The 27,036-nt window shown below is 46.7% G+C and overlaps 1 protein-coding gene across 3 annotated transcripts in view; it reads left to right on the top strand.

Moving 5' to 3' along the window:
- The window catches only part of LOXHD1 (lipoxygenase homology domains 1), a 193,563-nt gene that overhangs the window by 101,794 nt on the left and 64,733 nt on the right, over positions 1–27,036 (top strand). Inside the window, exons 19-27 of one of the 3 annotated variants that reach the window (XM_011978077.1) lie at positions 1,254–1,728; positions 2,207–2,361; positions 4,317–4,450; positions 14,187–14,350; positions 15,424–15,528; positions 17,990–18,118; positions 18,893–19,057; positions 22,498–22,679; positions 26,359–26,475. In XM_011978077.1, coding sequence (XP_011833467.1) covers positions 1,254–1,728; positions 2,207–2,361; positions 4,317–4,450; positions 14,187–14,350; positions 15,424–15,528; positions 17,990–18,118; positions 18,893–19,057; positions 22,498–22,679; positions 26,359–26,475 — 1,626 coding nt within the window. Of the gene's footprint in view, positions 1–1,253; positions 1,729–2,206; positions 2,362–2,496; positions 2,639–3,751; positions 3,906–4,316; positions 4,451–5,040; positions 5,123–14,186; positions 14,351–15,423; positions 15,529–17,989; positions 18,119–18,892; positions 19,058–22,497; positions 22,680–26,358; positions 26,476–27,036 lie in introns of those variants that run through there. The other 2 variants (XM_011978078.1, XM_011978079.1) reach the window with 2 other exon arrangements.

Consider the following 27,036-nt stretch of genomic DNA (forward strand, 5'->3'; position numbering starts at 1 on the left):
AGTAGCTGAGAAGGATAAATTCCACTCTCCCAGGGGTCCTGGGCTCTGCCATGATTGGTAATTTTCTGGCAAAGGTGGTTTATTGGCTACATTGTGGACTCATGAACAGGGGGCCAGAAGGCCTGAGTTCTCATCTAGGTCTGGACTTGAATTGTAGGACACTGTGGAACTCATGGGACAGCCTTGGCCTCAGTTCGCCCTGGCACTCAGTGGAAGAACTGGTGGGACCAGGCTTTGAGAAGGGTCAAACCCCAGACAGGGGCTCATCAGCATCAGGAAGCCTGGGAGGACACTGACTAGCAACAACCCCCATGTGAGCCCTCCCCTGAGTGCTGCAGGGGACAGGCCAGACCCCACCTCCATGTGGGTCCTTCCTCAGAGCCTGGGGCTCAGGACTGAGCTCAGGCCTCATGATCTAGAGTTGATGATGCCATCATCACTGCCCTTTGGGCCAGTCGTGTGCTATGCCCATCCTGGTAGAGACTGAAAATGATGGTCTCTGCCCTTAAGGAACTCATAATCAAGAGGGCAAAGACCAGCTCGTGAGGATGAAGAGGGCATCCAGGCCAGACCAGCACCAGAGCTAAACCCTGAACCCCCTCTGTGCTCTTGGGGAAGATGCAGTCAGGCTGAGGCCATGTGCTCAGGGTTGGGGGAGGAAGGAGCTTGGGCCTCTGTGGGTGTGGGTGAAATTTTTGTTTTTGAAAAAGAGTACTTTAGTTTTTTGCTTATTATGAAAGTTATATATGGTTAACACTGAAAATTTTTGTAAAGAGAACACAGAGGCACAAAGTTAAAAAAAAGTAATGAAACACAGGAACCTGAATGAATAGATTTTAGCTACAAGTAGAGGAGGGGATAAAGGCAGGCTAAGTAAGGAAACTATTCTATATAGGGACATAGAAATCATAGGAATGAGTCGCGTGGGCGTGTGTGTGTGTGTGTGTGTGCGTGTGTGTGTATACATGCAGGCATGTATGTTTAAGAGAGAAGAAGAGGGAGACTAGCTTGGCCACCACAGAGGTTGGAAGAAATAAACTTGATTGCGGGATGGGGCCAGTTGATCCCAGTGGAACCAAGACAGGTATAGCCAGACAGAGGGAGCTGGTGGAAGGATCTGAGCACAGAGGCCCCAGCCCTCTCCATCCTGCAGCTCAGCAAACAGGCCTTGAGCTTGGCTCTTTAGGGCTGGGAATGGGGGCTGGGAGGAGGATGCTGGGGCCACAACAGCCACTGCCCTGCTCTTTGAACAGCTGGAGGCAGCCGACGTGGGCGAGGTCTACAAGCTCCGGCTCGGGCACACAGGCGAGGGCTTCGGGCCCAGCTGGTTCGTGGACACCGTGTGGCTGCGGCACCTGGTGGTGCGGGAGGTGGACCTCACGCCGGAGGAGCAGGCCCGGAAGAGGAAGGAGAAGGACAAGCTGCGGCAGCTGCTCAAGAAGGAGCGACTGAAGGCTAAGCTGCAGAGGAAGAAGAAGAAGAAGAGGAAGGGCAGCGATGAAGAGGAGGAGGGGGAGGAGGAGGAGGAGTCCTCATCAGAGGAGTCCTCATCAGAGGAGGAGGAGGAGGAGGAGACCGAAGAAGAGGAGGAAGAGGAGGAGTTTGGGCCGGGGATGCAGGAGGTGATTGAGCAGCACAAGTTCGAAGCCCACCGCTGGCTGGCCCGGGGCAAGGAGGACAACGAACTTGTCGTGGAGTTGGTGCCAGCTGGCAAGCCGGGTCCTGAGCGTAAGCAGGGGGTGGGGTCGGGGGGTGGGGCAGTGATCAGACAGTTCCCCTAAAGGGGGGCCACTGGGGGCAGGGGGCCTAGATCCCCCTCACATGGAGGCCAAATAGGTAGGCACCCATCATGGTTCCCAAATAACTCTCTTGACCTGCGTGTGAAATGCCACCATTTACACTGCTGTTTGGGGATAAGCATGGCACTTTTCCTGAGGTTCTCAGGAGGAATTGGTGACTTTGGGAAGAGCCCTGATATGACTCAATACAATTGACTGGGGGGACATGAAGTAAGAGGGCTGTCTGCTGGCTTCATGGTGAAGGAGTCTGGGGTTGGGATTGGGGGCAGTTTCAGTCCCAGGTTAGCGTAGAGGCATCTGAAGATCCCTCCTGTTCTGGGATCTGGCTGGATCTGAGAGGCTATGCCTCAGGTCCATTCACCCCATGGCCCCGAAGCCCTCCACACTGCATCTTTCTGTGTCTCCAGCAAACATCTATGAGGTCCAGGTGATCACGGGGAATGTGCCCAAGGCTGGCACTGATGCCAACGTCTACCTAACTATCTACGGCGAGGAGTATGGGGACACAGGTGAACGACCCCTGAAGAAGTCAGACAAGTCCAACAAATTTGAGCAGGGGCAGGTAGGGTGAAGGTCTCTGGCCCCTGGGTGGGTGCTGTGAGTGTGGTGCCCTCTGAGATTCCCATGGCAGCCCATCCTAGCACAATGGCTGCTGTGTCTGACAGTGTGACTTGTTCATCCCACCAGGTTTCATGGCAGTACCTCTTCAGTAACACTGATATTTTGTGGGGGGTTATGAGAGAATTGCAGGCAGGGTCCCAGCACATAGAGCCCACAGGCCAGCTGACCCACAGGAACAAACAGGTAATGGCATTGTGTGGCAGATGCTGGGGCACTCGGTAGGGATGCGGGGGTTCAAGAGGAAGTCCTCACTGCAAGATGGTGTCTTGGGGAAAACCGGGGGGAAGGAGCAACCTAAACTGGGCCTTGGCAGGTGAGCATGGTGTAGACATATAAAGGCGACAGTGGAAGATGTTCTCAGAAGGTGGAACCACATGAGCAAAGATATGGAGGTGGAAATGGGGAAGGCCAGTTTGGGACAGTGCATCTTTTAGCTGAGCTGTGGTCAGTGCTGAGCCCCAGTGGATAAGCTTGGATAAGACCAATTTAGGGTATGGGGTGGTTGGGGTCATGAGAGGCTTAAGAGACAGGCTGAGAAGCCAGAACTGTATCCTAATGCGGTGGGAATTCATGAAAAGAAATTCACATACCTTACTCTTCCAGGTGTAGTGGGAAAATCATGAAAAATAAAGCCATCATCTTTGTCCTTCAAGATTTTATAAGATCCCCTGGCTAGAAAACTATCTCTTATCTCACCCTTCCCATTCCTGCCTCTACCCAAAGCCAAGTTCTCTCATTAACACAGATTTTTTAAAATGAAATAAATTAATTAACATATTTCTGGGCTCATTGCTTGATTTATTTCAGGAGCCCCCTGCTTTTTCTTTAAAGAATCTTCCCCATGACTTGAGGATGTAGTTTATTTCTGCGTTTCAGTGTTTTCCTCTAAAAATTATAGCCACGCATTTCTGGATTAGGAAAAAATTTCTATAGAGGACTACATAACTGGTACAACTGATAAAATTTGAACACAGACTGTATATTAGATAATAGCATTGTGTTGATGTTAAGTTTTCTGAATTGGATCATTCTAGTGTGATTATATGAGAATATCCTTGTTCTTAGGAAATCCAGGTTGAAGAATTTAGGGAAGAAGAATCATGGTATCTGCCACTTACTTTCAAATGATTTAGAAAAACACAGAGCAAGAGAGAGAGTGCAAGAGAGATGACATAGAGTGAGAAAGCAAATGTTACAAATAAGTGCAGAATCTAAATGAAGGTATATGAACTTTCATCATACTATTTCTGAAAGTTTTCTCTAGATTTAAAATCTTTTTCAAAATTAAGAGTCAAAAAAGTTATATCCAAGAAGACCCCATTTACTTGTAGGGTCCTGGTGTGGTCTGCTTCCTCCTGCGCATAGAATAGTGTGTGCATTCACATGGTGTGATCCACATGGCCCTCTTCACGCCTAAACGGTGGGCAAATCCGTCTTCAGTTTCTGTCAATCACTTTGGATTTGCACAGCACCAGCTCATAGCAGGTACTTAATACAAATATGTGATTGAAGCAGATTATGCACACACCTGTACACATAGCAGAGGGTTTCAGTGCACCCCCCTCTCCTGCACACAGAACACCCACCACAAATGTGGGCATCCAGCCAACCTATCTTCTCTTCTGCTTCTCAAGGTCACCTTCACTCTTCCTTTCCTACTTCCATCCTCCTGGACATAATGAGAGTGAGAAGATCCCCTGGCAGGGACAAGTTAGGGAAACAATCGTGCAGGCCAAACACCAGACTACTAAGTGACATTTTCCATCATCCCCACGGTCGCTTTGGGTCTCACCATTGGCCTCTGCCTGGCTGCCATGGTCCTTGGGAGGGTGGAGCTGATGGACAGGTGGGGAGGGATAGGTCTTACCCCACTGAGTGTTCCCTGGCCCTTCACAGACAGACACCTTCACCATCTATGCCATTGACCTGGGGGCCCTGACCAAGATTCGGATTCGCCACGACAACACAGGCAACAGAGCAGGCTGGTTCCTGGACAGAATAGATATTACTGACATGAACAACGAGATCACGTGAGTGGGGCGAGGGTCGGGGAGGGGTCTTGCTCTGAGGGAGGCCATGTCTGCCTGTCTGAGGTAGTCCTGGAAGAAGACTGGGGGTGGGCCGGCTGTGATGGCGGAGGGTGAGGGTGGGCTGGGTGACACCTGAGGGTGAGGTAGACTGGCTGTGACATCCAAAAGTAAGGGTGGACTAGGGGACACCTGAGAGTGAGGGTGGGTGGGTGTGAGGGTGAGGGTGGGCTGGGGGTGATGTCTGAGGCTGAGGGTGAGCTGGGTTATGCCTGAGGGTGTGGGCAGGCTGGGTGTGACATTGGAGAGTGAGGTGGATTGGCTGTGACGTCAGAGGGTGAGGGTGGACTGTCTGTGACATTGAAAAGTAAGGGTGGACTGGGTGACATCTGAAAATGAAGGTGGGTGGTTATGAAGGTGAGCGTGGGCTGGTGGTGATGTCTGAAGCTGAGAGTGAGCTGGGTGACGTCGGAAGGTGAGGGTGAGCTGGCTGTGACACTAGAAGGTCAGAGTGGACTGGCTGTGACATCAGAGGGTGAGGGTGGACTGGGTGACATCTGAGAACGAGAGTGGGCAGGTATGAGGGTGAGGGTGGGCTGGCTGTGATGTCTGAAGCTCAGGGTGGGCTGGCTGTGACACTGGAGGGTGAGGATGGGCTGGCTGTGACGTCAGAGGGTGAGGGTGGACTGGGTGACATCTGAGAATGAAGGTGGCCAGGTGTGAGGTTGAGGGTGGGCTGGCTGTGATGTCTGAGGCTGAGGGTGGGCTGGGTGGCATCTGAGGGTGAGGGTAGGCTGGCTGTGTCGCCTGTCATGGCCACCAGAGCAGGTTTGCCCATGTTGCAGGTTGGATGGGCATTGCCTCTCTCCCTCTTCTCTCATTGGCAGCCCCCAGTATCACCTGCCCTGTGAGAAGACAGTCCGGTAGATCTCCCAGACCAGCAACTCTTGAGGTCCATCTGTTCAGAGATACAGGATTTCTAATCCCTACCAGACCCTCCTTGGTCCAGTCTCCATGCCCAGGCATAGCTCACCCACAAGCCTCTCCACGTATAAAGCAACTTCTAGTACATTCTTTTAATATTGTATACCAGGGGTCAGCAAACATTTTATGTAAAGACCAGATAGTGAATATTTTAGGTTTTGCAAGCATTTTGTCTCTGGAACAACAGCTTTGCTGGTGTAACACAAAAGCAGTCATAGATGATACCTAAATGATTAGACATGGCCGTATTATTTTGACACGTGAAAATTATATGAATTTCAAATATCAGTGTCCAATAAAACGTTATGGACACTGAAATTTGAAATTCATATAATTTTCACATGTCTAAAAATATTATCCTTCCTTAGATTTTTCCTCCAGCCATTTAAAAATGTAAATTCATGCATAGCTTATGGATGTTCACAAGCAGCGTAGGCCTAATTAGGCCTGAAGTCCATAGTTTGCTGACCCCTGCTGGAGGCTCACAGCGGCCACATGAGCTGGGTTGGGAAGAGAGTGTTATATCTTCCCATAGAGCCACACCCCAGGGAGGCGAAGTCACAGCCCCAAAATCAGTCAGTGCCACGGCCAGGACCAGAACTCCAGACCATCCATGTTGAATTGGACGTGTTTTCCATTAGGCCACATTGCCCCTTGGGTGTAAGGGGCCCAGGGGCAAGAGAAAGGAGAGAAGTGCCCTTGTATGAGTGGGGTGGGACAGAGAAGAAAGCATGAGTGATCCTGAGTGGGTTTTGGGGCTGCTGAGAGCCTGCCAGTGCCTAGAATTCAGTGAGTACCCTGTAACAAATATTTGTTGAATTAAATCAACTTCCCAGCCGATAACCTTGCTTGAATTAAATCAACTTCCCAGCCCATAGTCTTGTTGGGCTCCCCTCTGTGCAGGACAGGGGGTGACAGGGTTCTCCCATCTCCCACCCCACCCTACTCTACCAGCCCGAGGGAACACTGAGCCACAGCTCACAGACAGCCCATTGTCATGGTTTTTTGTGAGATCATTGTGACACCACATGAAGGCCGTAGGACAGCCCCGTGGCTGGGAGCCAGGGTCCTGACCTGGGGTCTGACCTCTGCCAGAAACTTGTCAGGTCACCCTGGACAAGTCATGCCATCTTTATGGGCTTTTGTTTCCTCTTCTGATAAATGGGCTTCATGTTGCCAGCCTAACTTCTTAAGATGTTCTGAAAATCCAAGGCATTTAAGCTTGGAAAGGAAAAGGTGCCGCAGAACTGTGAGGCTGGGGACAAACTGAACATCCCCGGCTTCTTCTTGCAGCTCCGTCAGGGTTAGCAATTCTCTGCCACTGATTTGGCATTTCTGGGCTAGCCCAACAATTTAAACATGATTATAGCTTTATAATCTATTGTAATGCCTGTCAGTACTTGTCCCCCTTCATTATTCTTTAAAAATATTAGCTATTCTTGCCTTTTTCAAATCAAGACATTAAGTGATTTGAAAAAAAACATCCTCTTGGAATTTTGATTGTTATGCCATTAAGTGTATGTGTAGAGAATTGCATATTTAGAATAAGTGCTACCCCCTGGTACACTTTTCCATTTATCCAGCTGTTTATGTACCTCAGTAATGCTTTACAATTTCCTACACATAACTGCTACACATTCTTGTTAAGTTTATGCTCAGGTATATTATATTTTATTGCTCTTGCGAATAGAGTCTTCTCATTACTCTTCTTTTCCCCCCTCCCTTTGTATTCTTCCTTCCTCCCTTCACTCTCCCCTTCCCTCATCTCCTCCTCTTCTCTCCCCATCCCTTTCTGTTGGCATGGCTAGTTGAAAGTCCTTTGCTTCCTTTGCTATTGAAGTAGCAGTCCATCAGAGCTCTGTGATGAGCTGGCCTTAAAAATCTTCAAGCCAAGAGCAGCTCTACGCAAAGCCTACTGTGGGAGCTAGACAAAAAATTATAGAAGTTCAGAAGAAACCAAATCAGAATAGTGAATCTCCCCTTTCTTGGAGAGACACCACCTTTTCTGTCAATACCTAGGGCCTTCCCCAGGCTCTCCATGACCTTTATGAGCTTAGAAATAAAGCTTTTGCAGCCAAAAGGATTTGAGAACACTCACATCTCCCTTACTGTTGACATGTCCAGTCAACATCCTGCATGTAGACTAGACCTCTTGGATGCCTCTCTGCCACTCATGCCCTGCCCCCAGTCCATTGGCTTTAACCTGTTGGGCCTTCCATCAGAAGAGCATGAGTCCGACCTCATCCCCTCTATCTTCACCATCCCCCGCCCCCCACATCGAAGCTTCCTGACCTGTGCCCTGCTTGCCCAAGGCCCTTCTATTGACTACAGCAGCCCAGTGACCAGGATCACACTGCTCCTCTGCTCCAAATCCTACAGAAGCTCCTTGTCACTCAGAGTCAAAGCCAAAGCATGTTTGGTGGCCTGCTCGGCCTGCAGGTCTGCTGTATGCCCCTCATCTCTCTATTCTGGTTCCCCCTTGCTCACTCCTTGCTGTTCCTTGAACCCAACAGACATGGTCCCACCTCAAGGCCTTTGCATTTGCTGTCCACACTCCCTAGCAGTCCTTCCCCCAGTGGCTCCCTGTCATGCTTTCTTCAGGCAGGCCTCTGCTCAAATGTCACCTTCTCAGTGAGGCCTAGCATACCCCCTTCCCCTCATTTCTTTTTCTCTGTTTATTTTTCTTTATATCAGCTTATCATCTGACCTACTATGAGCTGGTGTATTTAGGCACTGCTCATCTCCCCACAATAGAATGTAAGTTCCATGTCGTTAATGACCTCATTTGTTTCATTTACTGCTGTGTCCACCCCAGTACCTAGAAGAGTGTCTGGCATACTACAGGCATACCATAAATACTTATTAAATACACTAATGAATAAAAATGATGGTTAATTTGTTGGTTTATTCATTAATTTGACAAACACATGCCATGCTAAGTGCTGGGGGTTAAATAGCTCCTCAGATATGACTCTGTTGTTGAAGAAAGGAACTGTGATGGTCTAGGAAGCTGATGATTTAGGTTTAAGTACTTTCTCTTCCACTCTTATGTGGCCTATGGAAGTCCTCTGAGCCTCAGGCCTTCCATCCATACAACGGGCATAATAAACCTCACCCACAAAATCATCATGAGGACTAGATGAGAAAATGTGTTTAGGGGCCCAGCATCCTGCCTGATCCCAGTGCCATACAGCAGTGCTTCTTTCCCCTTGGCAATGAGAGTCCAATTAGTTAACATGGAAAAGTGGCTTGACAGCTGGGAAAGGCTGCAGGAATGTGGGATTATTCTTAAGGAGCTAGCACTGTTACCAAGTGAAGGAGATAAAACACAGGTGACTATAAGGCACAGTGACAGTGGTGGTTGTCTCAGGGGTGACCTCAGGGAGAGGAGGGAGTCATGGGTGGGGGCATCTTCGGGACGAGATGGCATCTGAGATGGGCCTTCATGAACAGCAGCCTTGGATGTTTGGTGCTTGGGAAAAAGAACATTAGAAATGTTTGAAAAAAAATGTGATGCAGGTGGCACAGAATTGGGCAATTGAGGGGCACACACAGAAAGGAATTAGTAATTCTATTTGTCTGGTACATAAGGGACGTGAAGGGGTGGGAAACAGGAAAAAATGGAAAGGGAGGCTGGAGAGGAGCAGATGAGGGCATTCAAAGCCGTGCGGAGGAGCTTGAAAACACACCCAGGCTTTTGGTTGGCCAGATTTCACAAAGAGGAAGCCAGAAGCAGGAGAATGCCAACTGGGATCAGGCACTGGTGGGAGATGCTGGCCTGAGCAGAAGGGATTGGGAGAAGATATAAAGCCATGGAGACCTTGGCTTCCTGCAGAGTCACGCCAAGGGAGAGCTCCGTGTGGTCCAGGGGCTGTGCTGTCCAGGTGGGAGATGGCAGTCTGGGTCTCAGCAGAACCGCTCCTAGCCCACCTGACCTCAGAGGCTGTTTGGAGAGCAGAGGAGCCTAAGATGGTCAAAACACAGGGAGGAGGGGGTAAGGGGTACAAGTTTATTGATCTGCAGTTCAATTACCAAAAAGAAAATGTTCTTATTTCTAAATGGAAGATATTTGAGGTCCTTTATAGGAGTCCTAGGCTGGCAAAAAGTGATCAAGATTATATGAGAAAGCCTGTTTAGTGCTGGTTTGCAACTGTGGGCTGTGAATGGTTTTTTTGTTTGTTTGTTTGTTTTTGTTTTTATGCCTCAAGTGAGTTGGATTTTTTTTAAAAATTTGTGTTAGAAAACACATAACATACAATTTATTACCTTAACCATTTTTAAGTGTACAGTTCAATAGTGTTAAGTGTATTCACATTGTTGTGTGTCAGATCTCCAGATTTTTTTCATCTTGCATGACTGAAACTATACCCATTAAACAATTATTCCCCTTTTCCACCTCCCCTCAGCCCCTGGTAACCACCATTTCACTTTTTGTCTCTGTGACTTTGAGTACTCTAGGGACCTCATAGAAATGGAATCCTACAGAATTTGTCTTTTTGTATCTGGCTTGTTTCACTCAGCGTGATGTCCTCAAGCTTCATCCATGTTGTAGCACGTGACAGGATTTCCTTCCTTTTCAAGGCTGAATTATATTTCATTATATGTATGTACCGTAACCTTTTTAGATGGATTTGAATGGCGTGTCCCGGGATCTGAGGTCTCCCTTGGGTCAACCTGGGCTCTGCCCACAGCCTCATGTCCCTTTGGTAAAGGACTACACTGGTCCAGGCTTTTTACAAGATTATGAAATCAGGAAATTTTATGTTTGAACTCCTCCTGCCTTCTCTAGCCTGAGAGGCCCTGTTCCTTGGCCACTCTGAAAAAAAATGACAGTTTACAAAGGCACTAGATTGATATTTTTTAATAATAGTGATGTCACATTTAGAATAAGAAGAGGCTAGTCTTTCCTTCCCTCCTTTGTGCTGCTCAGACAATTCCTGGAGTCTAAGGTTTGGCACCACCTTAGGCAAAAGAATACTAGAATAAAGAAAGTGCATCTTCAAGGAAAGAGTGGTGGCTAATTGAGAAACTTAGGAGTTATCTCAGGAAATTTGAAAAAGGTGATGAGAAAGATTTACCCCCAGAGGACACAATGCCTTTCAATTCTATTGATATTATGAGTGCCTTGTATGCCAGGGGCTGTGGATATAACAATGAGTAAGCAAACTCTGCATTCATGGGGTCATAGTTTTCCCAGTAGGAAGAACAGACAAATATACTCCCTGAGCAACCTTTTCCATCCTTATCAATTCGATTACCACTTATTTGAGACTAATGCTGAAGTTGTATCAGTCAGAATAGGCTAGGTTCTGCTAAGTAACAAACAGGCCTAAAATGTCAGTGGCCTAACACAACAAAAGTTTATTTCTCACTTATATGTCTGATGTAGGGTATCAGGGGACTTTGCTCAGCATGTTCACTCAGGGACCCTGGTTGATGGAAGCTTTTCCTCAACATATGCTTCTGTAATCATCCTTATAGTGGAAAACTGATTTGGCAGATCACACACTGACTCTTAAAAATCCCTTACAGCCCAGGGATTCCATATATATTAACAAATAACTTAAAAATTCAGCGTCCTTCAGCATCAAAAGCTATGAGCCTCTAATGTTTGGGTTTCAGGATACATGACAGAAATGGTGGGATATTTGGGAGTATGTTGTCTTGAATTAGGGCATCTTTGTTAAGTTGCTTAATCATTGGCTCTGCTACTTTATCACCCTGTCCAAATTTATTGGCTTGTTGATTAAATGAGATTGTCCTTCTTTCCTTTTTCTTTCAATACTCTAGCTAGCTGCATTTTTAAGATCTATAATAAAGTCTAATGCACTCAGTTTCAAAGACAAAGAGGCCAATGCCAAAAAAAAAAGGCTGGAAATATGTTTAGTGTCCTGAGTTTCATCCACATTTGATGTGATATTCTATGTTTTCTCTACCTCTGTTCCCAGCCCTGAAACAAAGATTTATGTTTTAATTGATGGCCTGGGGGGGGGTCCTATAAGATCCTTAATAATTAAAGATAGATGCCATTCTTGAATGTTGTTTTATGTGGCAAATATGTTGGGTGGGATTTCTGGAAAGGATTGAACAAAAAGTTGTTAAAGTTTTTTCCCTTAAATTTTATCAAACAAAAATTGTCCTCTGGAATCTCCCATTCCTCCAGGGATCCTAGAGGTCCCAGAATGTTGAGACAGAAAAGACCTTCCAGGTCATCTCACCCAGCCTTCTGGGTGGTACAGTTTAATCCCTAGGATCTCACAGCTTGTTAGGGGCAGAGGAGGGAAACAAATCCGGAATTCCTGAGTTCCAGATCCATGCTTTTCTCAGTATACCGCTCAGCCAGGATTTACTCACAGTTGATGTTGTCCAGACTTTAGCTTATAAACAAAATGGGAAATTCTGTATGAAATTATTTATATTGTATGATACTCAAATTTGCAATCTCTTCATTCAATTTTTTACTTTCAAGTGAGGTTTATACTTTTAACAGTTTCAAGCTTTTGGTTCAATGCTCAGTTTCAACCTCCTGCTTACTGAAGCCCTTACTCTTTCCTTCCATCATCCTTGTTTAGGAATGTGGAGAGCTTATCTGGCTCAGAACACCTGCATTCCTCTCATCTCCTTTGTTCACTAAAAATCCCCTGCCTGGTCCCCTCCCAGTATCCAGAAGCCTGGTTGAGCAGGATGTATTCCTGGAGGAGGAAGAGGTAGGAGTCAGTAGGCCTGGTGTCCTAAATCTTCATGTGTGCTTGTTGGCACTGTGGAGATGGAAGCTGAACGCCCAGCACTCAGGCCATACCTGACTCCTGCTTTGGTTCTGTTGGTACAGGGAGCAGGCTCTGAGAGGAGATGTGCTGCTCTCTACAGTAGTGAGCATGCTGAGGGGCTTTAAAGTCACGATGCAAGTATCTCAGGGACAATGGAGATTTTGCTCCAGGAAATCCAGACTCCCTGTGCATTTTCTCTTTGTATGCATGGGAGGGCTTGTATCTTTTCTTTCTGTCTTTGACTTTTTTCCTGTCCCTCCCTGGCTTTTTCTTTGTGTGTGTGTCTCCCTCTGTCCTTGTCCTCCGCCAACTTCCTACACACTCTATCTCCACCTCTGCTCTGACCCCACCTCTCTCTTTATTTCTATCTCTCTTCCTTAATTGGCCATAATTTATAACAATAGCCTATTATTCATAAGTTATTTGATTGGATAAAATGTTAACTCTTCTATTCATACATTTAAAGGTTAAGAAGCAGAACAGTATGCATTTTTCTCTTAAACACTAATTTAATGGTAGTTTAGTTCATATTGCCCCAGGTTGAGCTCCTTTAAATCCATGCCATCAGTATAACATTGCCCCCCTCCCCACCCCATCTGAGCCCATTGACTGAGATTTCGCTCTCTGGTTCTGCTCCTCTAACATTTTGATACTTGGAGGCAATGAAGACTCTAGGAAAATATGGGGACTCAGACAGGGATGGGATCTTTGGCCTAAGGTGCTCCCACCTCTCCAGACTTTGAGCAGTCCCTGAGTGGCCCTTGTGCATCAGGGCAGGGGTGGGGAAGGGGCATAAAGAGGGTGGAATGGCCCCCAACTTAGAGATAGGCTGAATTCTCAGACCTTTTGTTTTATCCTGGGAGCTTAGCGGCCAGAGAGGAGCTTCCCAGACCACAGCGTCCAGAAGCCCCAGGCATGGGCCAAGGAGAATGAAAGGGAAGGGAAGTCACAAGAGCAACAATAGCAGTAGCAATGCTTACTGAGAGCCTATGTTGAGCCAGGCTTTTTTATAAGCACTTTATAAGGTTAACACATGTAATCCTCAAAACACCTGATGAAACAGACAATATTATGCTTATTTTATGGTACACTGAGGCACAGAGTAGGGTTGCCAGTCAAATTTGAATTTCAGATAAGCAATGAATAATGTTTTTGTATAAGCGCGACCCAAATATTAGATAGAACACACTTAAAACATTATGCATTGTTTATCTAAAATCCAAATTTAATAGGGATTTTGTAATTCTATTGGCTAAATCTGGCAGCTCTAGCACACAGAGATAGGACACTTACTTAAAGTTGCACAACTATTAGTGGTAGAGCCAGAATTTAAACTTGGACAGTCTGATCCAAGGGAGAGTACTTAATTACGCCCCTGTGCCTCCCATCCCTGGCCCTACCTTCACCCTTGCGGTGGGTGTTACCTCCCTTGTGCTGGGTGTTACCTCCACGCTGAGGGGTCTGACTCGGACCTCCCTTTCCTAGATGGACTCAGCAGTCTGCTATGCCAACTCCTCAGCCACACTCTGTGTACCTTCCAAAAGCATACATAACTGGTTCATTCCATTAAAATCCATTAGTTCAACACTTACATATTGTGCGCTGACTACATACAACTCGCTCTAATAAAATAGCCCTGGCTAGTAGATTCATTCTGGAAAGGGTTGGAACAGTCCCCATATGTCCCTCTCCTTCTAGATACTTCCATCTAATATGACCCTGATTGAGGCTCTGTGTGCTCCAGGCAGGTCACATAACCATTTTCAATGGGATGTCTGGAGACAGTGTCCCCATGTTTGTTCTCTACCCCAGGCAAATGACTAATGGAACAATTCCCAGACTGGGTAGAATAGCAGGGCAATGCTGTCAGGGGCAGACAGGGGAGAGTTTGGGACCCCATAGAGGGCCTCTCATTCTCAGCCCATGACTGCTGCTAGACGAGACCTTTCTAAGAGGACATTCCAATCTTTCCCTGTCCACCCCTACAGGTACTACTTTCCATGCCAACGTTGGCTGGCAGTGGAGGAGGATGATGGTCAGCTGTCCAGGGAGCTGTTGCCAGTGGATGAGTCCTATGTGCTGCCACAGAGCGAGGAGGGTGGGGGAGGCGGTGACAACAACCCCCTCGACAACCTGGCCCTGGAGCAGAAAGGTTTTCTAAACTAGAGCTGATTTCTTTCTCCAGTACCCCTTCCCTCTGCCTCTCCCTAACCCTAAGTCTCCATCTTCCTTCCCTTCCCAGTGGGCTCTGGGCACTTCCTCCCTGACAAGGCAGTATAAAGCACACAGCTTAGGACCTAGTTATTGTCAGAAATGAAATTGAATGGATTGGAATCAAATTGAATGAATTGGAATGGAGTGGAATGGACTGAAATGGGATGATTGGAATGGAATAGATTGGAATGAAATTGAATGGTATGGGATGGATTGGAATGGAATGGAATGGAATGGAATGGAATGTGATGGGTTGGAATGGAATGGAATGGAATGTATTGAAATGGAACGGAATGCATTGAAGTGGAATGGAGTGGAGTGGAGTAGAATGGAGTGGAGTGGATTGGAATGGAATGGAATGGGATGGGTTGGAATGTAATGTATTGGGATGGAATGGAATGGAATGGAGTGGAGTGGAGTGGAGTAGAATGGAGTGGAGTAGAGTGGAGTAGAATGGAATGAGTGTAGCCACTTCTGATTCAGTCTTTTGCCCTCCCCTATAGGCGCTCAATGCATTTTTGTCAAGGGAAAGAATGAACAGTAACCTTCAAGAGTTCTATGATGCTCCCCTGAAACATGCATCCCTAAAACTCCTCCCAGACAGGAGGAGTTAGAATGGGGCTCCTGGTTGCTGAAACTCTGACCCTTAAAGTCACTCCAAGACTCCCCTAACCATCCTATCAACTCTATTGATTGAAGGCTTCCTGTATAAGCTAGAGGCAGAGGACTCACCTCTCTACCCTCTGGAAGTTTCCAGAATAACGGTGACTGCAGAACAACACATGCTAAAAAAAATGATTCCTAGAAATGGCCAAGAGGAACGTAGAAACATACTTATTACTAATCACTGGGCTCACAGATATAGGATTGAAGGGGCAAGAGAAAAATTGGAGTGATGGGACTAGAGGGAGTGAATCAAGGAAGCCCTCCTAGAGGAGGTGGTTGTCCTCTTTCCTCCTTTCATGAGAGGAACAATCTACAATTCATTGCTCTATACTATTCTCTTGGCAGATAAATCTACCACATTCTCAGTGACCATAAAGACTGGGGTTAAGAAGAATGCAGGCACAGATGCTAATGTCTTCATCACACTCTTTGGCACACAAGATGACACTGGTAAGAAAGCAGTGCAGGGCCAAGGTTCACACACATTCTTCCCCAGGGAGACCAGAAGACTCAGCAGAAATTTCCAAGGGAATCCCAATTATGCTTCTGTCTCTCAATAGTATGCAAGCAATTAGCCCCATCAAGAAAGGCCCCATCAAAAAAGTTCCTTTTTTTCTAAAAATTTTCTTCTTCTCTGAGCCAGCTTTCCTTTTCTGTTCCAATGGTGGAGGTAGCCCTGACTCCACCCAACAACAATCTGGGACAAGGTGGCTTTGCGCAACTTCCAATGAAATTCAGCCATGGTACTCTCAGTATGAGGCACTCCAGGCATCGTAGAGTTGTTTAGGAGCCTTTGCCCAGGTACTCAGAGAAGGTGGTATTTCGTGTTGGGTCCAGCCATCTGCTCACACCACTGTCCAGTCATTCTGTTGAGTTTAGAGAGGAGTCAGTCCCTCAAGTAGTCATCATGTATTTGCTCAAAATCCTGCAGGTCCAGAGCCTAGTGCCAAGCATTATTGAAGAATAAATGGACCTAACCTTTGACCATGGGGTGCTCATATCTACTACAACAATGTGCTGGTAGAGAGCATGGACTCTGAAGCTTGTCTGATTGGTTCAAACCTCCACTCCACCATTTATGAGCTGTGTGACATTGGGCAAGTTGCTTAACCCCTCTGTGCCTTAGTTTCCTCTATTTATAAAATGAGGATAAAATTAGTATGTGCCTTATAGAGTTGAAGGTCTAATGAAGTTGAACACATACAACATTTGGGACAAAAGTGGCACTCAATAAACATTAATTAACATCAATTATTTAATAGGTTGGATAAAGCAGATAATATATAATGATATAATTCGGTCATAACCTACAAATGTATGTGATTACAATCCTTCCTGAACCATGATCAAATAAATTAATGGGCCTTGGCAACTGCTTTTATTAACTGAGGTCTTTCCATGTGTTAGACACATTCTTGAGCATCCAACAGTCATCGACTCATTAAATCCTCACAACAGCCCTACGAAGGGACTAAGACCTCTCCTTTTTGACATTTGGAAAACCAAGTCTCAGAAATATTACATAATTTTCCCAAGGCCACCCAGTGGTATGTGGCAGAGCTAGAGATTGGACCAAGGTCTGTCTGTCTCTCTGTATACTTAAACCAGTCTGTAGTGAGTCTAGGAATAGCAGAAGACTTTCTACATGAGGTGGGCCCAGAGCTGGGACTTATCAGGGTACAGAGACTTAAAGGCAATGCAGTACATGCTGAGGCAGGAGGACACAGTGATGACTCTGAGATCACCTCAGTTTCAGACTGACACTGCAGCCAGTCTCAGGACGATTTTATATGTGAAATAGCCAAGGGTGGGGGAGGCATTCAAATTCATCCCTCCTCTGTCATCCAGAGAAGATGCTCCAGAAATTCCCACATGTCCCATCCCTGAAGGAAACCCCATGTTTCCCCAGGGAACATAGGGAGTGTGGCTTTGTCACTGGCTCCCTCTCCATGTAGAGAGTTGTGAGGGTATGGAAGTGGTGCAGCTTTGACTTAGAGCTCCACAACTGTCTCCTGGATGATTTTGAGTAAGGTATCTCTTTCGACATAAACTGGAAATAAAAATGCACACCCTAAAGGGTTATTGTAAAACTCAATGAAAGAACACACACAAAAAAGTGCCCACTGTGAGTTGAATAGTGAGAGCACGTGGACACAGGGAGGGGAACATCACACACTGAGGTCTGTCAGGGGGTGGGGGCTTAGGGGAGGGATAGCATTAGGAGAAACACCTAATGTAGATGACAGGTTGATGGGTGCAGCAAACCACCATGGCACGTGTATTCCTATGTAACAAAACTTCACATTCTGTACGTGTACCCCAGAACTTAAAGTATAACAAAATTTTTTAAAAAAAGATAAAAAGACAATGTGGTGTATATATACACCATGGAATACTACTCAGCCATAAAAAGGAATGAAATAATGTCTTATACAGCAACTTGGATGGTGCTGGAGCCCATTATTCTAAGTGAAGTAACTCAGGAATGGAGAAACCAAATACTGAATGTTCTCACTTATAGGAGAGAGCTAAGCTATGAGGGTGCAAAAACATACAAAATGATATAATGGACTGTGGGGACTCATTGCAGAAAGGTTGGGAAAGGGGTGAGTGATAAAAGACAAGATTGAGTACAGAGTACACTGCTCAGGTGGTGGTGCACCAAAATCTCAGAATTCACTACTAACTCACCCATGTAACCAAAAACCACCTGTACCCCAAAAGCTATTGAAATAAAAATTTTTTTAAATGCCCACTGTGCAAAGGTAGCCAGTGGATGATAATTGCACAGCCTAAATTTGGTGGAAGTTCAGAAATTTGGTCATTTTGTAAAGGGATTAAAGGTTTGGGTCTGACTAGGATTGAAAGGCCTCAGGTCCAGCCAGTCATGCTGGGGTCATCCGATCAACAGGAATGACCCTCCTGAAGTCCTCCAAGACAAACAGCAATAAGTTTGAGAGGGACAGCATTGAAATCTTCACGGTGGAGACGCTGGATCTGGGAGACCTGTGGAAAGTTCGGCTTGGCCATGACAACACAGGTGTGGCTTTCCTCCCCTCTGCTCCCTGTTAAGACTTTAAGGACCATGGACAGGTCCTTGTGGGCCTCTGGGAAAGACTCTGGAAATTCCAATGCCATCTGTCTTCTGTAATGACACAGCTTCCTCAATCCCTTTAGCCCAGCAGAGCCCAGAGAGTCCTCAGCTGCACACAGAGTTTCTGGCCTAATTAGTCTAGCGGTGTACCTGGACACTGGTGATTTTTAAAGCCTTTCTCTATCCTCCAGTGTCGGTAATTTCAATGCACAGCCAGATATGAAAATCCCCAATCTAACTCAGTAGTTCTTCGAGTGTGCAACAGAATCACCTTGGGGGTTAACTCACAGATTTCTTGGCTCCACCCCCAGAGCCTTTGATTCAATTGCATCATTCCTATCATTGGGTAAGATTATAAAGCTTTTGTAAATAGGCTCTTTCTGGCATCCCTGAGTTCTTTTTGAAGCCCCTTTTTCAAGGAAGAAGAGCATCCTTGCTTCCTCTCAGTGCCCTCCCACCTCAGCCTCCCCCTACTCTTCTGTCATCTCCTATTGATGCTCTTTTACTCTTACTAATTTCACTGACAGTAGCCTGGAGTGTGATCCAGCTTCAACATCTGGGTGCACATTTTAATAGCAATGCTGCAAGCAAAAGGGATGTCATGTTAATGGTATCGGCCAGCCACCAAATAAGGAAGGATGTCAGGAGTCCCTGAAGTTACCCACAGGAAATCATCTCTGCTCAGATCCTTGATGGGTTCTGTGTCTCCTCTCTTTCTAGGCAAGGCCCCAGGCTGGTTTGTAGACTGGGTAGAGGTGGATGCCCCATCTCTTGGGAAGTGCATGATGTTTCCCTGTGGCCGCTGGCTGGCCAAAAATGAAGACGACGGGTCCATCATCAGAGACCTCTTCCACACAGAGCTTCAGACGAGGCTGTACACGCCATGTAGGAACCACACACGGCAAGGCCGGCCCTTCTCTGGGGCCCCATCACCAGCTACCCCAATTCAGCCCCAGTTCCTCCTTCAGCATTGACTGTGGGCCAGGCCCACCTTGAAGATTTTGGTCTCTCATCCCTGTCTTGAATTTCCTGAGCTCTGTGGGGGCTGTGGGCAGAGTTCAGGACCCAGGAAATGAAAACATGAGATTTATTCTAAACTCCACTCCAAGTTAGCTGGTGACAACATGTAGAGAGTCTAACCTCTCTAGGGTTCAGATTCCTCATCTGCAGCATAGAGATAATAATGCAGGATGATAGCAATATCCAAAAGGAAGAAAGATAAACATCTAACTGAGGAATCATTATCAGCCCTGTCACCAGTTCTTACTCCGGTCATTAACATGCCAAATAAATCAACAGTATAAGATTTTCTCAGGTGGTAAACATGACTGCCAGCCCCACAATGGCTTGAAAGGGCCCTCACTTATGGGTTGAAGGGAAACACAGCCTGGACCCTGCCAGATCCAGAATTCAAAAAGAAGGTGAATGTAATTCCATTTTCTAGCTAAGGGGAAGAAGGGAAGGGAGTAATTTAGTGAAGTTTTAACACTTCCTTTCCAATGTCATCATCAGAAAGAATGTATTAAATGTTTATAGACATGTAAGTATGTAGTACTAGGTACTGGGAATCAAACTGAAATTAAACTCTAAAAGTCTATCTAAATTTGGTAAAATCTGAATAAAATCCAGAGCATATAATTTTTTCTAACTAAAGAATAAACTGTACCACAAGATTTCCCCCAAACAACTCATACTTAATAGCATGTATCAGTGATGAACAATTTTTTGCCTAGAGCAATAAAGTAAACAGATCATCAAAATATCTTCTGATCCAAAGTCTAAAATGAAGTGAGATTTCTCTGGCTGGGCATGCCCAAAACCAGCCCTGGATCCAGCCTCTGTTCCCAGGAGTCACCTGCAGGCGAGGACAGACTCTGGCCTGAAAGATGTGCATGGGGCTGGCAGCGGCACTGGTTGGAACCCTTGAGGACAAACGCATCCATTTCTCCCTACATGCCCTAGGATACACCATACCAAAAAAGAAAAGAAAAATAAAAGAAAAGATAAAGAGTTTGTATGGCTTGACTTTGAACATGCTCAGTTTCAGCCTGATATTAAAACTAACCTAAAGGGTGAGCTGTTCCTGCCCAGAAACTTCCAGGGGTTCTCCTACTGCTGGCCAGTCTCAGGAAAGCTCAGATTCTGTTGCCAGCTTTTCTGTTCAAGGCTTTCCAAGTCTTGGGGCAGGGAGAAAACCCAGAGGCTCAGAGGAAAGGGCTGTATGCTGCAGAGATGACACCTCTGTTATTGCTTGAACACCTGGCAGGGTCGAGGCTGTTTCCCTTCAACCTATCGGTGAGGGCCTTTTCAAGCCATTGTGGAGTAGTGGTCACCTCCATGCTATCCCTTTCTGTGGCCTGTGGCTAAGCAGTAGTACTTATCTCTAGTTCACAGCAACAGGATTCCTAGAGGCTGACCATACAGGCTTTAAGGTCAGACAAGCCTGGGTTTGAGTTCAAGTTCTACCATGTGACTTTGGGCAAGTTACTTCACCTCTCTGAGCCTTGGTTTTCTCATCTGTAACATGGAGTGTAATAATGCCTACTCCTTTGGGTCATTGTGAGGGTTAAAGGAGATAAGGACCACAGCATACTCAGTACAGAGTCTGACATATAGAAAGTACTTAATAAGTGATTACTATTATTACTGCGGGTATCACTACTACAGCCCTACAGCAAAGTAGCCATGATGATAAATGAAAGCAACATCCTCATCTGGAGAAGGTAAGGGCCACAAGAGAGCAGGAAGCTTCTATTGTGACTTCTTTCAAGGGCCAAGATTACAGGATAGAGTAGACATCCACTTGAACTGTTTCTCTGGGTTTTCAATATTCTTCTTTTCTTTTTCTTAATTTTTTTTAGTTACTGTGACCCAGAGTAAGTGTACACATTTATACACATATGCAAAAAATAAAAATGTCACAAAATATTGCACCCTCATTATGTGTGATATACAGTGATATTTTTCTATTAAATTTTTTTCAATTCCACATATTTTTAAAAATACTGTTGACAACCTACTAAACCCATTTCACAACCTGCTAATGAACTAACCTATAGTTCCTATAGCAATACATTGTTTTAGGCACTCTCCAACCTTAGTATAAACTATGAGTTAAACATTTAGATCTCTATACCCATCCCGCAGAGAAGCTAAGGCAGGGTTTGCAAATCTATATTTTATTTTAATTTAATTTTATTTTATTATTTTTTTTGAGAGAGAGTTTCATTCTGTTACCCAGGCTGAAGTGCAGTGGTATGATCTCAGCTTATTGCAACCTCCACCTCCCGGGTTCAAGCAATTCTCCTGCCTCAGCCTCCCAAGTAGCTGGGACTACAAGTGCCTACTACCACACCCAGCTACCTTTTATGTTTTTAGTAGAGACAGGGTTTCACCATGTTGGCTGGGCTGGTCTCAAACTCCTGACCTCAAGTGATTCGCCCACCTCGGCCTCCCAAAGTGCTGGGATTACAGTCATGAGCCACCACACCTGGCCTGCAAATCTGTATTTTTAACAAGCATCCCCAAAAGTTTCTGAAGCAAAGGGTCTTCCACCCATGCATAGAGACATACTGGTCTCTATTCACACTGGTGGCTGCCCACCAGGAAGCTGCTTGCTGACAGCACTGATTTGTCAACCCTCTTTTGAGAACAGATTGTCCCTGGTGGGACCAAGTAAACCCTGGTGGCAGCCCTTGCCTCCTGCTATCCCCTCCCCTATGAAAGACCTCTGTAATGTGAGGGAACCTGAATGAGGGACTGGGTGTGAGGTGGATGGGTTGGGGAAGGCAGGCCATCTGGGAGCAAGTGAGGGCCTGGGAGCAGGGGATAGGGAGAGGAGAGAAAGAATGCTCACTACTGTAGACTAGCTGATCCAATCAGCATGTTGCCCCCTGAAATCTAGTGCTCTTGTTTATGGAGTCTCTTCAGCCAAGCACCATGTGGAGGGCACTTTACAGACAGTGGACACTGAGGCTCAGAAGTAACTTGCCCAGATAACACCAATGGTCAAGACAGAGCCAGGTTTCCAACATGGGCTTGTCAAATTCCAAAGCCTGTGCTTTCAACCAGTCTGGTACATGCACTCTGGGATGTGAGAGGCTCACACAACCTGGTATGAGGGGGTGAGGGTTTTCCGTGGTGGCTGGGCAGGCCCAGACCCCAACTGCAGTTGCTAGGCAACTTTGTGAAGGTCCAGGTCCCTGGGCAGCAGATCCCCAGTGCAAGGGTCCGGGCTGGTGGTGCTGCTGAAGAACTGGCTCTCACCATGTTTGTTTTCTGTTCTCTCATCCCCTCTGGCTTTGTTCTCTGACCACCACCCTCAGTTGTTCCTTACGAGATCACCCTCTACACCAGTGATGTCTTTGCTGCTGGGACAGATGCCAACATCTTCATCATCATCTATGGCTGCGATGCCGTGTGCACCCAGCAGAAGTATCTGTGCACCAACAAGAGGGAACAGAAGCAGTTCTTTGAGAGGAAGTCTGCCTCACGCTTCATTGTGGAGGTACTTGGGCTCAGCAGGCTGTCCAGGGATGGGGTAGGTCAGACAGAGGGAGAGGAGAAGCCCTACATTCAGGGCAGAACACATGCCCTTCATCCTGATGCGCTGCTATTAGAGAGGAAGGTGGGAAGCTCATCCTACCTTCCTGTCCTCAGTACATCCAAGCAACCAGGGGAATGGTGAAGCTCAACCTGTGCCTCCTGGACTGATGTCAGGATCAAAGGCAATGATGAGAGACAGGACTTGGAAACACGAGAGGCATAACGTCAACAGGCTCTCTAGAGCTTCCAACAATAGACACTTACCCACAGGTGGAACATGGCTCCCAGACTTGCTGGTTGTGGGGTTCTGCTGATACTGCTGGCCAGGGAGAGGTGGAAATCCCACCACCAGTGGTCATGTGGGGATAGGGTCTCCTGCTCAGCTCTCAAGCTATGGTCAAACAATTTAATAGAGAAGAACATTATGTATGTTCCATGGCTTCCCATCAGATCTTGACAATGGGGGTGCTGTTGTTCAGTGTTTACTGTGCCTGTAGGTCATAGCGCCTTGGAATCCATATACTTCAATTTAGTGCATATGCACTGTGCCTGCCCAGTGTGCTCAGCTGTGCGCCAGGTTGGGTGGGAGACACAAGAGAAGGGGAGAGCACAGATACTGCCTGAGAGGGGCTTACGGTCAAATTGGGGACCCCAGTCCTCCCCACAAAGGTAATGAGAGAGTCTGGTGATGGTCATTGTCACTGACCCTGTGGGTCAGAGGGCACTGTCATAGGCTTTATCTATGCTAACTCACTTAATTGTCATAAAAATTCTGTGCTGCAATTGTCCCCAGGTAAATACGGGGAAACTGGGGCACAGAGGTTCAGTTGCTTCCCTAAAACCACACAGCTAGGATCTAGTGAGAGCAGGATTGAAACCCAGGAGGACTGGCTTTGTAATATGCACTCTTAGCTATTGCAGTAGACAAGCAAATGGACTGAGCTTACTATCACTGTTTAGAGAAGGGAGAAGGCTCCTTGGAAGAGATGGCTTTGAGTTGGATCTGAAAGGGGCCAGTGGCAGAGACAAGGAGGAAAGGCATTTCTAGCAAAGGAAACAGCATGGCCAGCAGCTCAGAGGTGGAAATAAGCGTGTGGCTTGAGGTTTGGCTGGAAGTCATGGGAGGAGTGTGATGTGACTTGGATGGACGGCAGTGATGAAGCAAGACTTAGAGGGGAAGCGCAGGAGACCCTGAAGGAGAAGAGCCAGGAGCCTCAGAAGCCTGGGCCCTCCGGGCAGTGGGATCTTTGGAGATGTACCCCTTATTTTCTGATAGGAAACAAAGCCCAGGGCACCTTCCTTCTTCCTGGGCCAGTCTCTATCCCGGGGGACGCCCTGCTCTCTTCCCACCTTCTCTGGAGCAGTCAGCACTTGTGGGAAGGTCTGTCACCTTTGTTGAGTCTTTTAACAAGAAAATGTAAGGGTGATTCATTAATCCACACAAAGTTAACGTCTCATCCACCCAAGATGTCGTGGTGCGTGAGTCATCCAGGCCTGATGCCGTCAGCGGCTGAGGCTGTGATCACACCTCAGCATGACTTCCGGGGAGTTTTTATCAATGAAGTCCCCACTAATAGACAGCTATAATTTGCCAGTAATTTTGTTGCTATGTTTTTTTCTTTTCAAATGTCTCTGGATTTGGGGGCAGTGTGTGAGCTGGGAAACAAATGAAAGCGCTTTGTCTCCTGGCCTCTGTCTCTCTGCCCACCTGTGCCCCTCTCTCTGCACTTCCCTTTTCTGATTGATTTTCAGGTAGGAGGTAAAACGCTGGATTGCAGAGTCCATAACCCTGGATCTGACTCTGGCTCAGCTGCTAACTCATGAGGAAGCCACTTCCTCTCTCTGTGGCCCCTTCCTAAAAAAAGGGGTTGACCAGAAAAAGAACAATAATAGCTAAGAGTTATTGAGAACATCCAAGGGCCAGCACAGTTCTAAGGACCTGATGTGTATCAACTCATTTAATCTTCATAACATTTCCACGACGTCAGTAGTATGATCATCCCATTTTACAGATGAGGAAATAAAGCACAGAAAGGTTAAGCAGACTTACTCAAGGTGTCTTAAAACAGCAGAGCTAGGATCTAGACTCAAGCAGTTCAGTTTCAGAGACTTCTCTGCCTAATTCTTTCACCTTCCAGAATACTAGGGTCCCTTTTGATGCTGATGTCCTCTGAGTCTTTCTCTGAGGCCCACCAACCATGACTAGCTGTCCCCTAAAGGCCGCCTTGCTCTCTGAGGGCTTAGAACTGAGACGGCAGCTGGGCACGGTGGCTCATGCCTGTAATCCCAGCATTTTGGGAGGCCAAGGTGGGTGGATCACCTGAGGTTAGGAGTTCGAGACCAGTCTGGCCAACATGGTAAAACCCCGTCTCTACTAAAAAATATAAAATTTAGCTGGGCATGGTGGCAGGTGCCTGTAATCCCAGCTACTCCAGAGGCTGAGGCAGGAGAATCACTTGAACCTAGGAGGTGGAGGTTGCCATGAGTTGAGGTTTCACCACTGCACTCCAGCCTGGGCGACAACAGCGAAACTCCATCTCAAAACAAACAAACAAACAAACAAACAGAAAAAACCTGAGGCAGCCATCCTGTCCCATGCAACTTAGGGCTTAGAGGATTAAGGTCACAGAAGCCAGAGATTCTCCTCTGCATCCCATACCTGTATGCTCCAGGTGGAAGAGAGAAGATGTTGTAGCTGCCCCATCCCCCACCCAGTTCAGGGGCTCACCCGGCACACATGTATCAGTTTTTTCTTTCAAGGGACTTTCATGCACACCATCGTGGTTAAGGCTCACCACCGCATTATGAGAAGGCCTGGCTGATTTTATCATACCCATTTTGCAGCTAAGGAAACACTCTTTCGTCCTTGCAACCAACACTTATTGAGTGCCTAGGTCATGGGCACTGTTCTAGGTTTTCAGGATACAATGCAGAGCAAAATAAATGAAAACTTACAACTATGAGAAGTGCTCCAAGGAGGGGCTCCACTATGCAACAAGAGTCTGTCATGAAGAGAGTTCACTTTTTTGGGGAGGTCAAGGGCTTTCCTGAGGAAGTGATCATTGAGACCTGGATTACGAGGTTGAGCAGGCATGGCATTAGGTAAAGAAGAGGAAGACAGAGAGGCAAGCAAAGCATGTGCAAAGGCCCTGTGACAAGGAATGTGGAGTTTGAGGGACTGGCATTTCTACGTGGGAGCTCAGAAAAGGAGTGGCTGGAAGGTGGGGGACTCTTAGAGGTCTGGGGCCTTGAATAAGTCAACTTGGCAAGACAGGAGCATGGCACAGCCAGGACTCATCTTTTGCTACCCAATTCAGTTCTCACACAAGGGATGAGTTGCTACAACAGCGAGCAGTGGAAGATGGGGAGCTGGGTTCCACACTGAAAAGGGGTCCCCCTCCCAGAGAAGGTAGATTGAACCAAGTTCTGGAGTCAAGGCTGACTTTAAGAGAGGGGACATGAGGCATGGGCATGGCATGTGTGTCAAGGTCAGTGGGAGTTGGCCTGGCTGGACAGTGGGGACGTATCAGGAGGAAGTGCAAAGGGACTCAAGGTAGATGCCCTGGGGAAGCAGGATGTTGCCAGGCCATACTTTCCTGGATCTTTCAGCTAACATCTGGTGCCTTATCACCTTTCCAAAGTTAGAAGATGTGGGAGAAATCATTGAAAAAATTCGGATTGGCCATAATAACACAGGCATGAATCCTGGGTGGCACTGCTCTCACGTGGACATCCGCAGGCTCCTCCCGGATAAAGATGTGAGTTTTTAACTGGTCTGTCCTGCTGTTTCTTTTGTCCCTTTCCAGAGCAGATTCAAGGCGAATTCCCTGTAAGGACCTGCTGGCTAGATCAGCCTTATTGAGATAAAAATCTCATAATGAAAATTCACCCAGTTCACTCAGAGTGCAGAAACAAGCTCTGGTCCCAAGTAGAATTTTCTAGAACCTGGTTTAGGGGTCAAGGAGGAGGGTCTGTGCATGTCTCTGCTCCCCACCTCCAAGGCCATATTACTAGTGAGTGACCAGAGTGCCCTTCCTGTAACTCAAGGTAAATTCACAGAAGAAAATCTACCTCAGACAACTTTAAAAACATTCTGAAACCACAAAAGTATAAACCTAGGAGATGGATCTCAGTCACAGCTATGGATATGAATGAAGAGGGAGCAATTTTTATTTTTTTTATTTTTTTATTTTTTTGAGACCGAATCTTGCTCTGTCACTCAGGCTGGAGTGCAACAGCACTCTGCCTTCTGGGTTCAAGCGATTCTCCCGCTTCAGCCTCCCAAGTAGCTAGGATTACAGGCATGCACCACCACACCC

Source organism: Mandrillus leucophaeus, unplaced genomic scaffold (genome assembly GCF_000951045.1).
Source record: "Mandrillus leucophaeus isolate KB7577 unplaced genomic scaffold, Mleu.le_1.0 Scaffold189, whole genome shotgun sequence".
Taxonomy (NCBI): Eukaryota; Metazoa; Chordata; class Mammalia; order Primates; family Cercopithecidae; genus Mandrillus; species Mandrillus leucophaeus.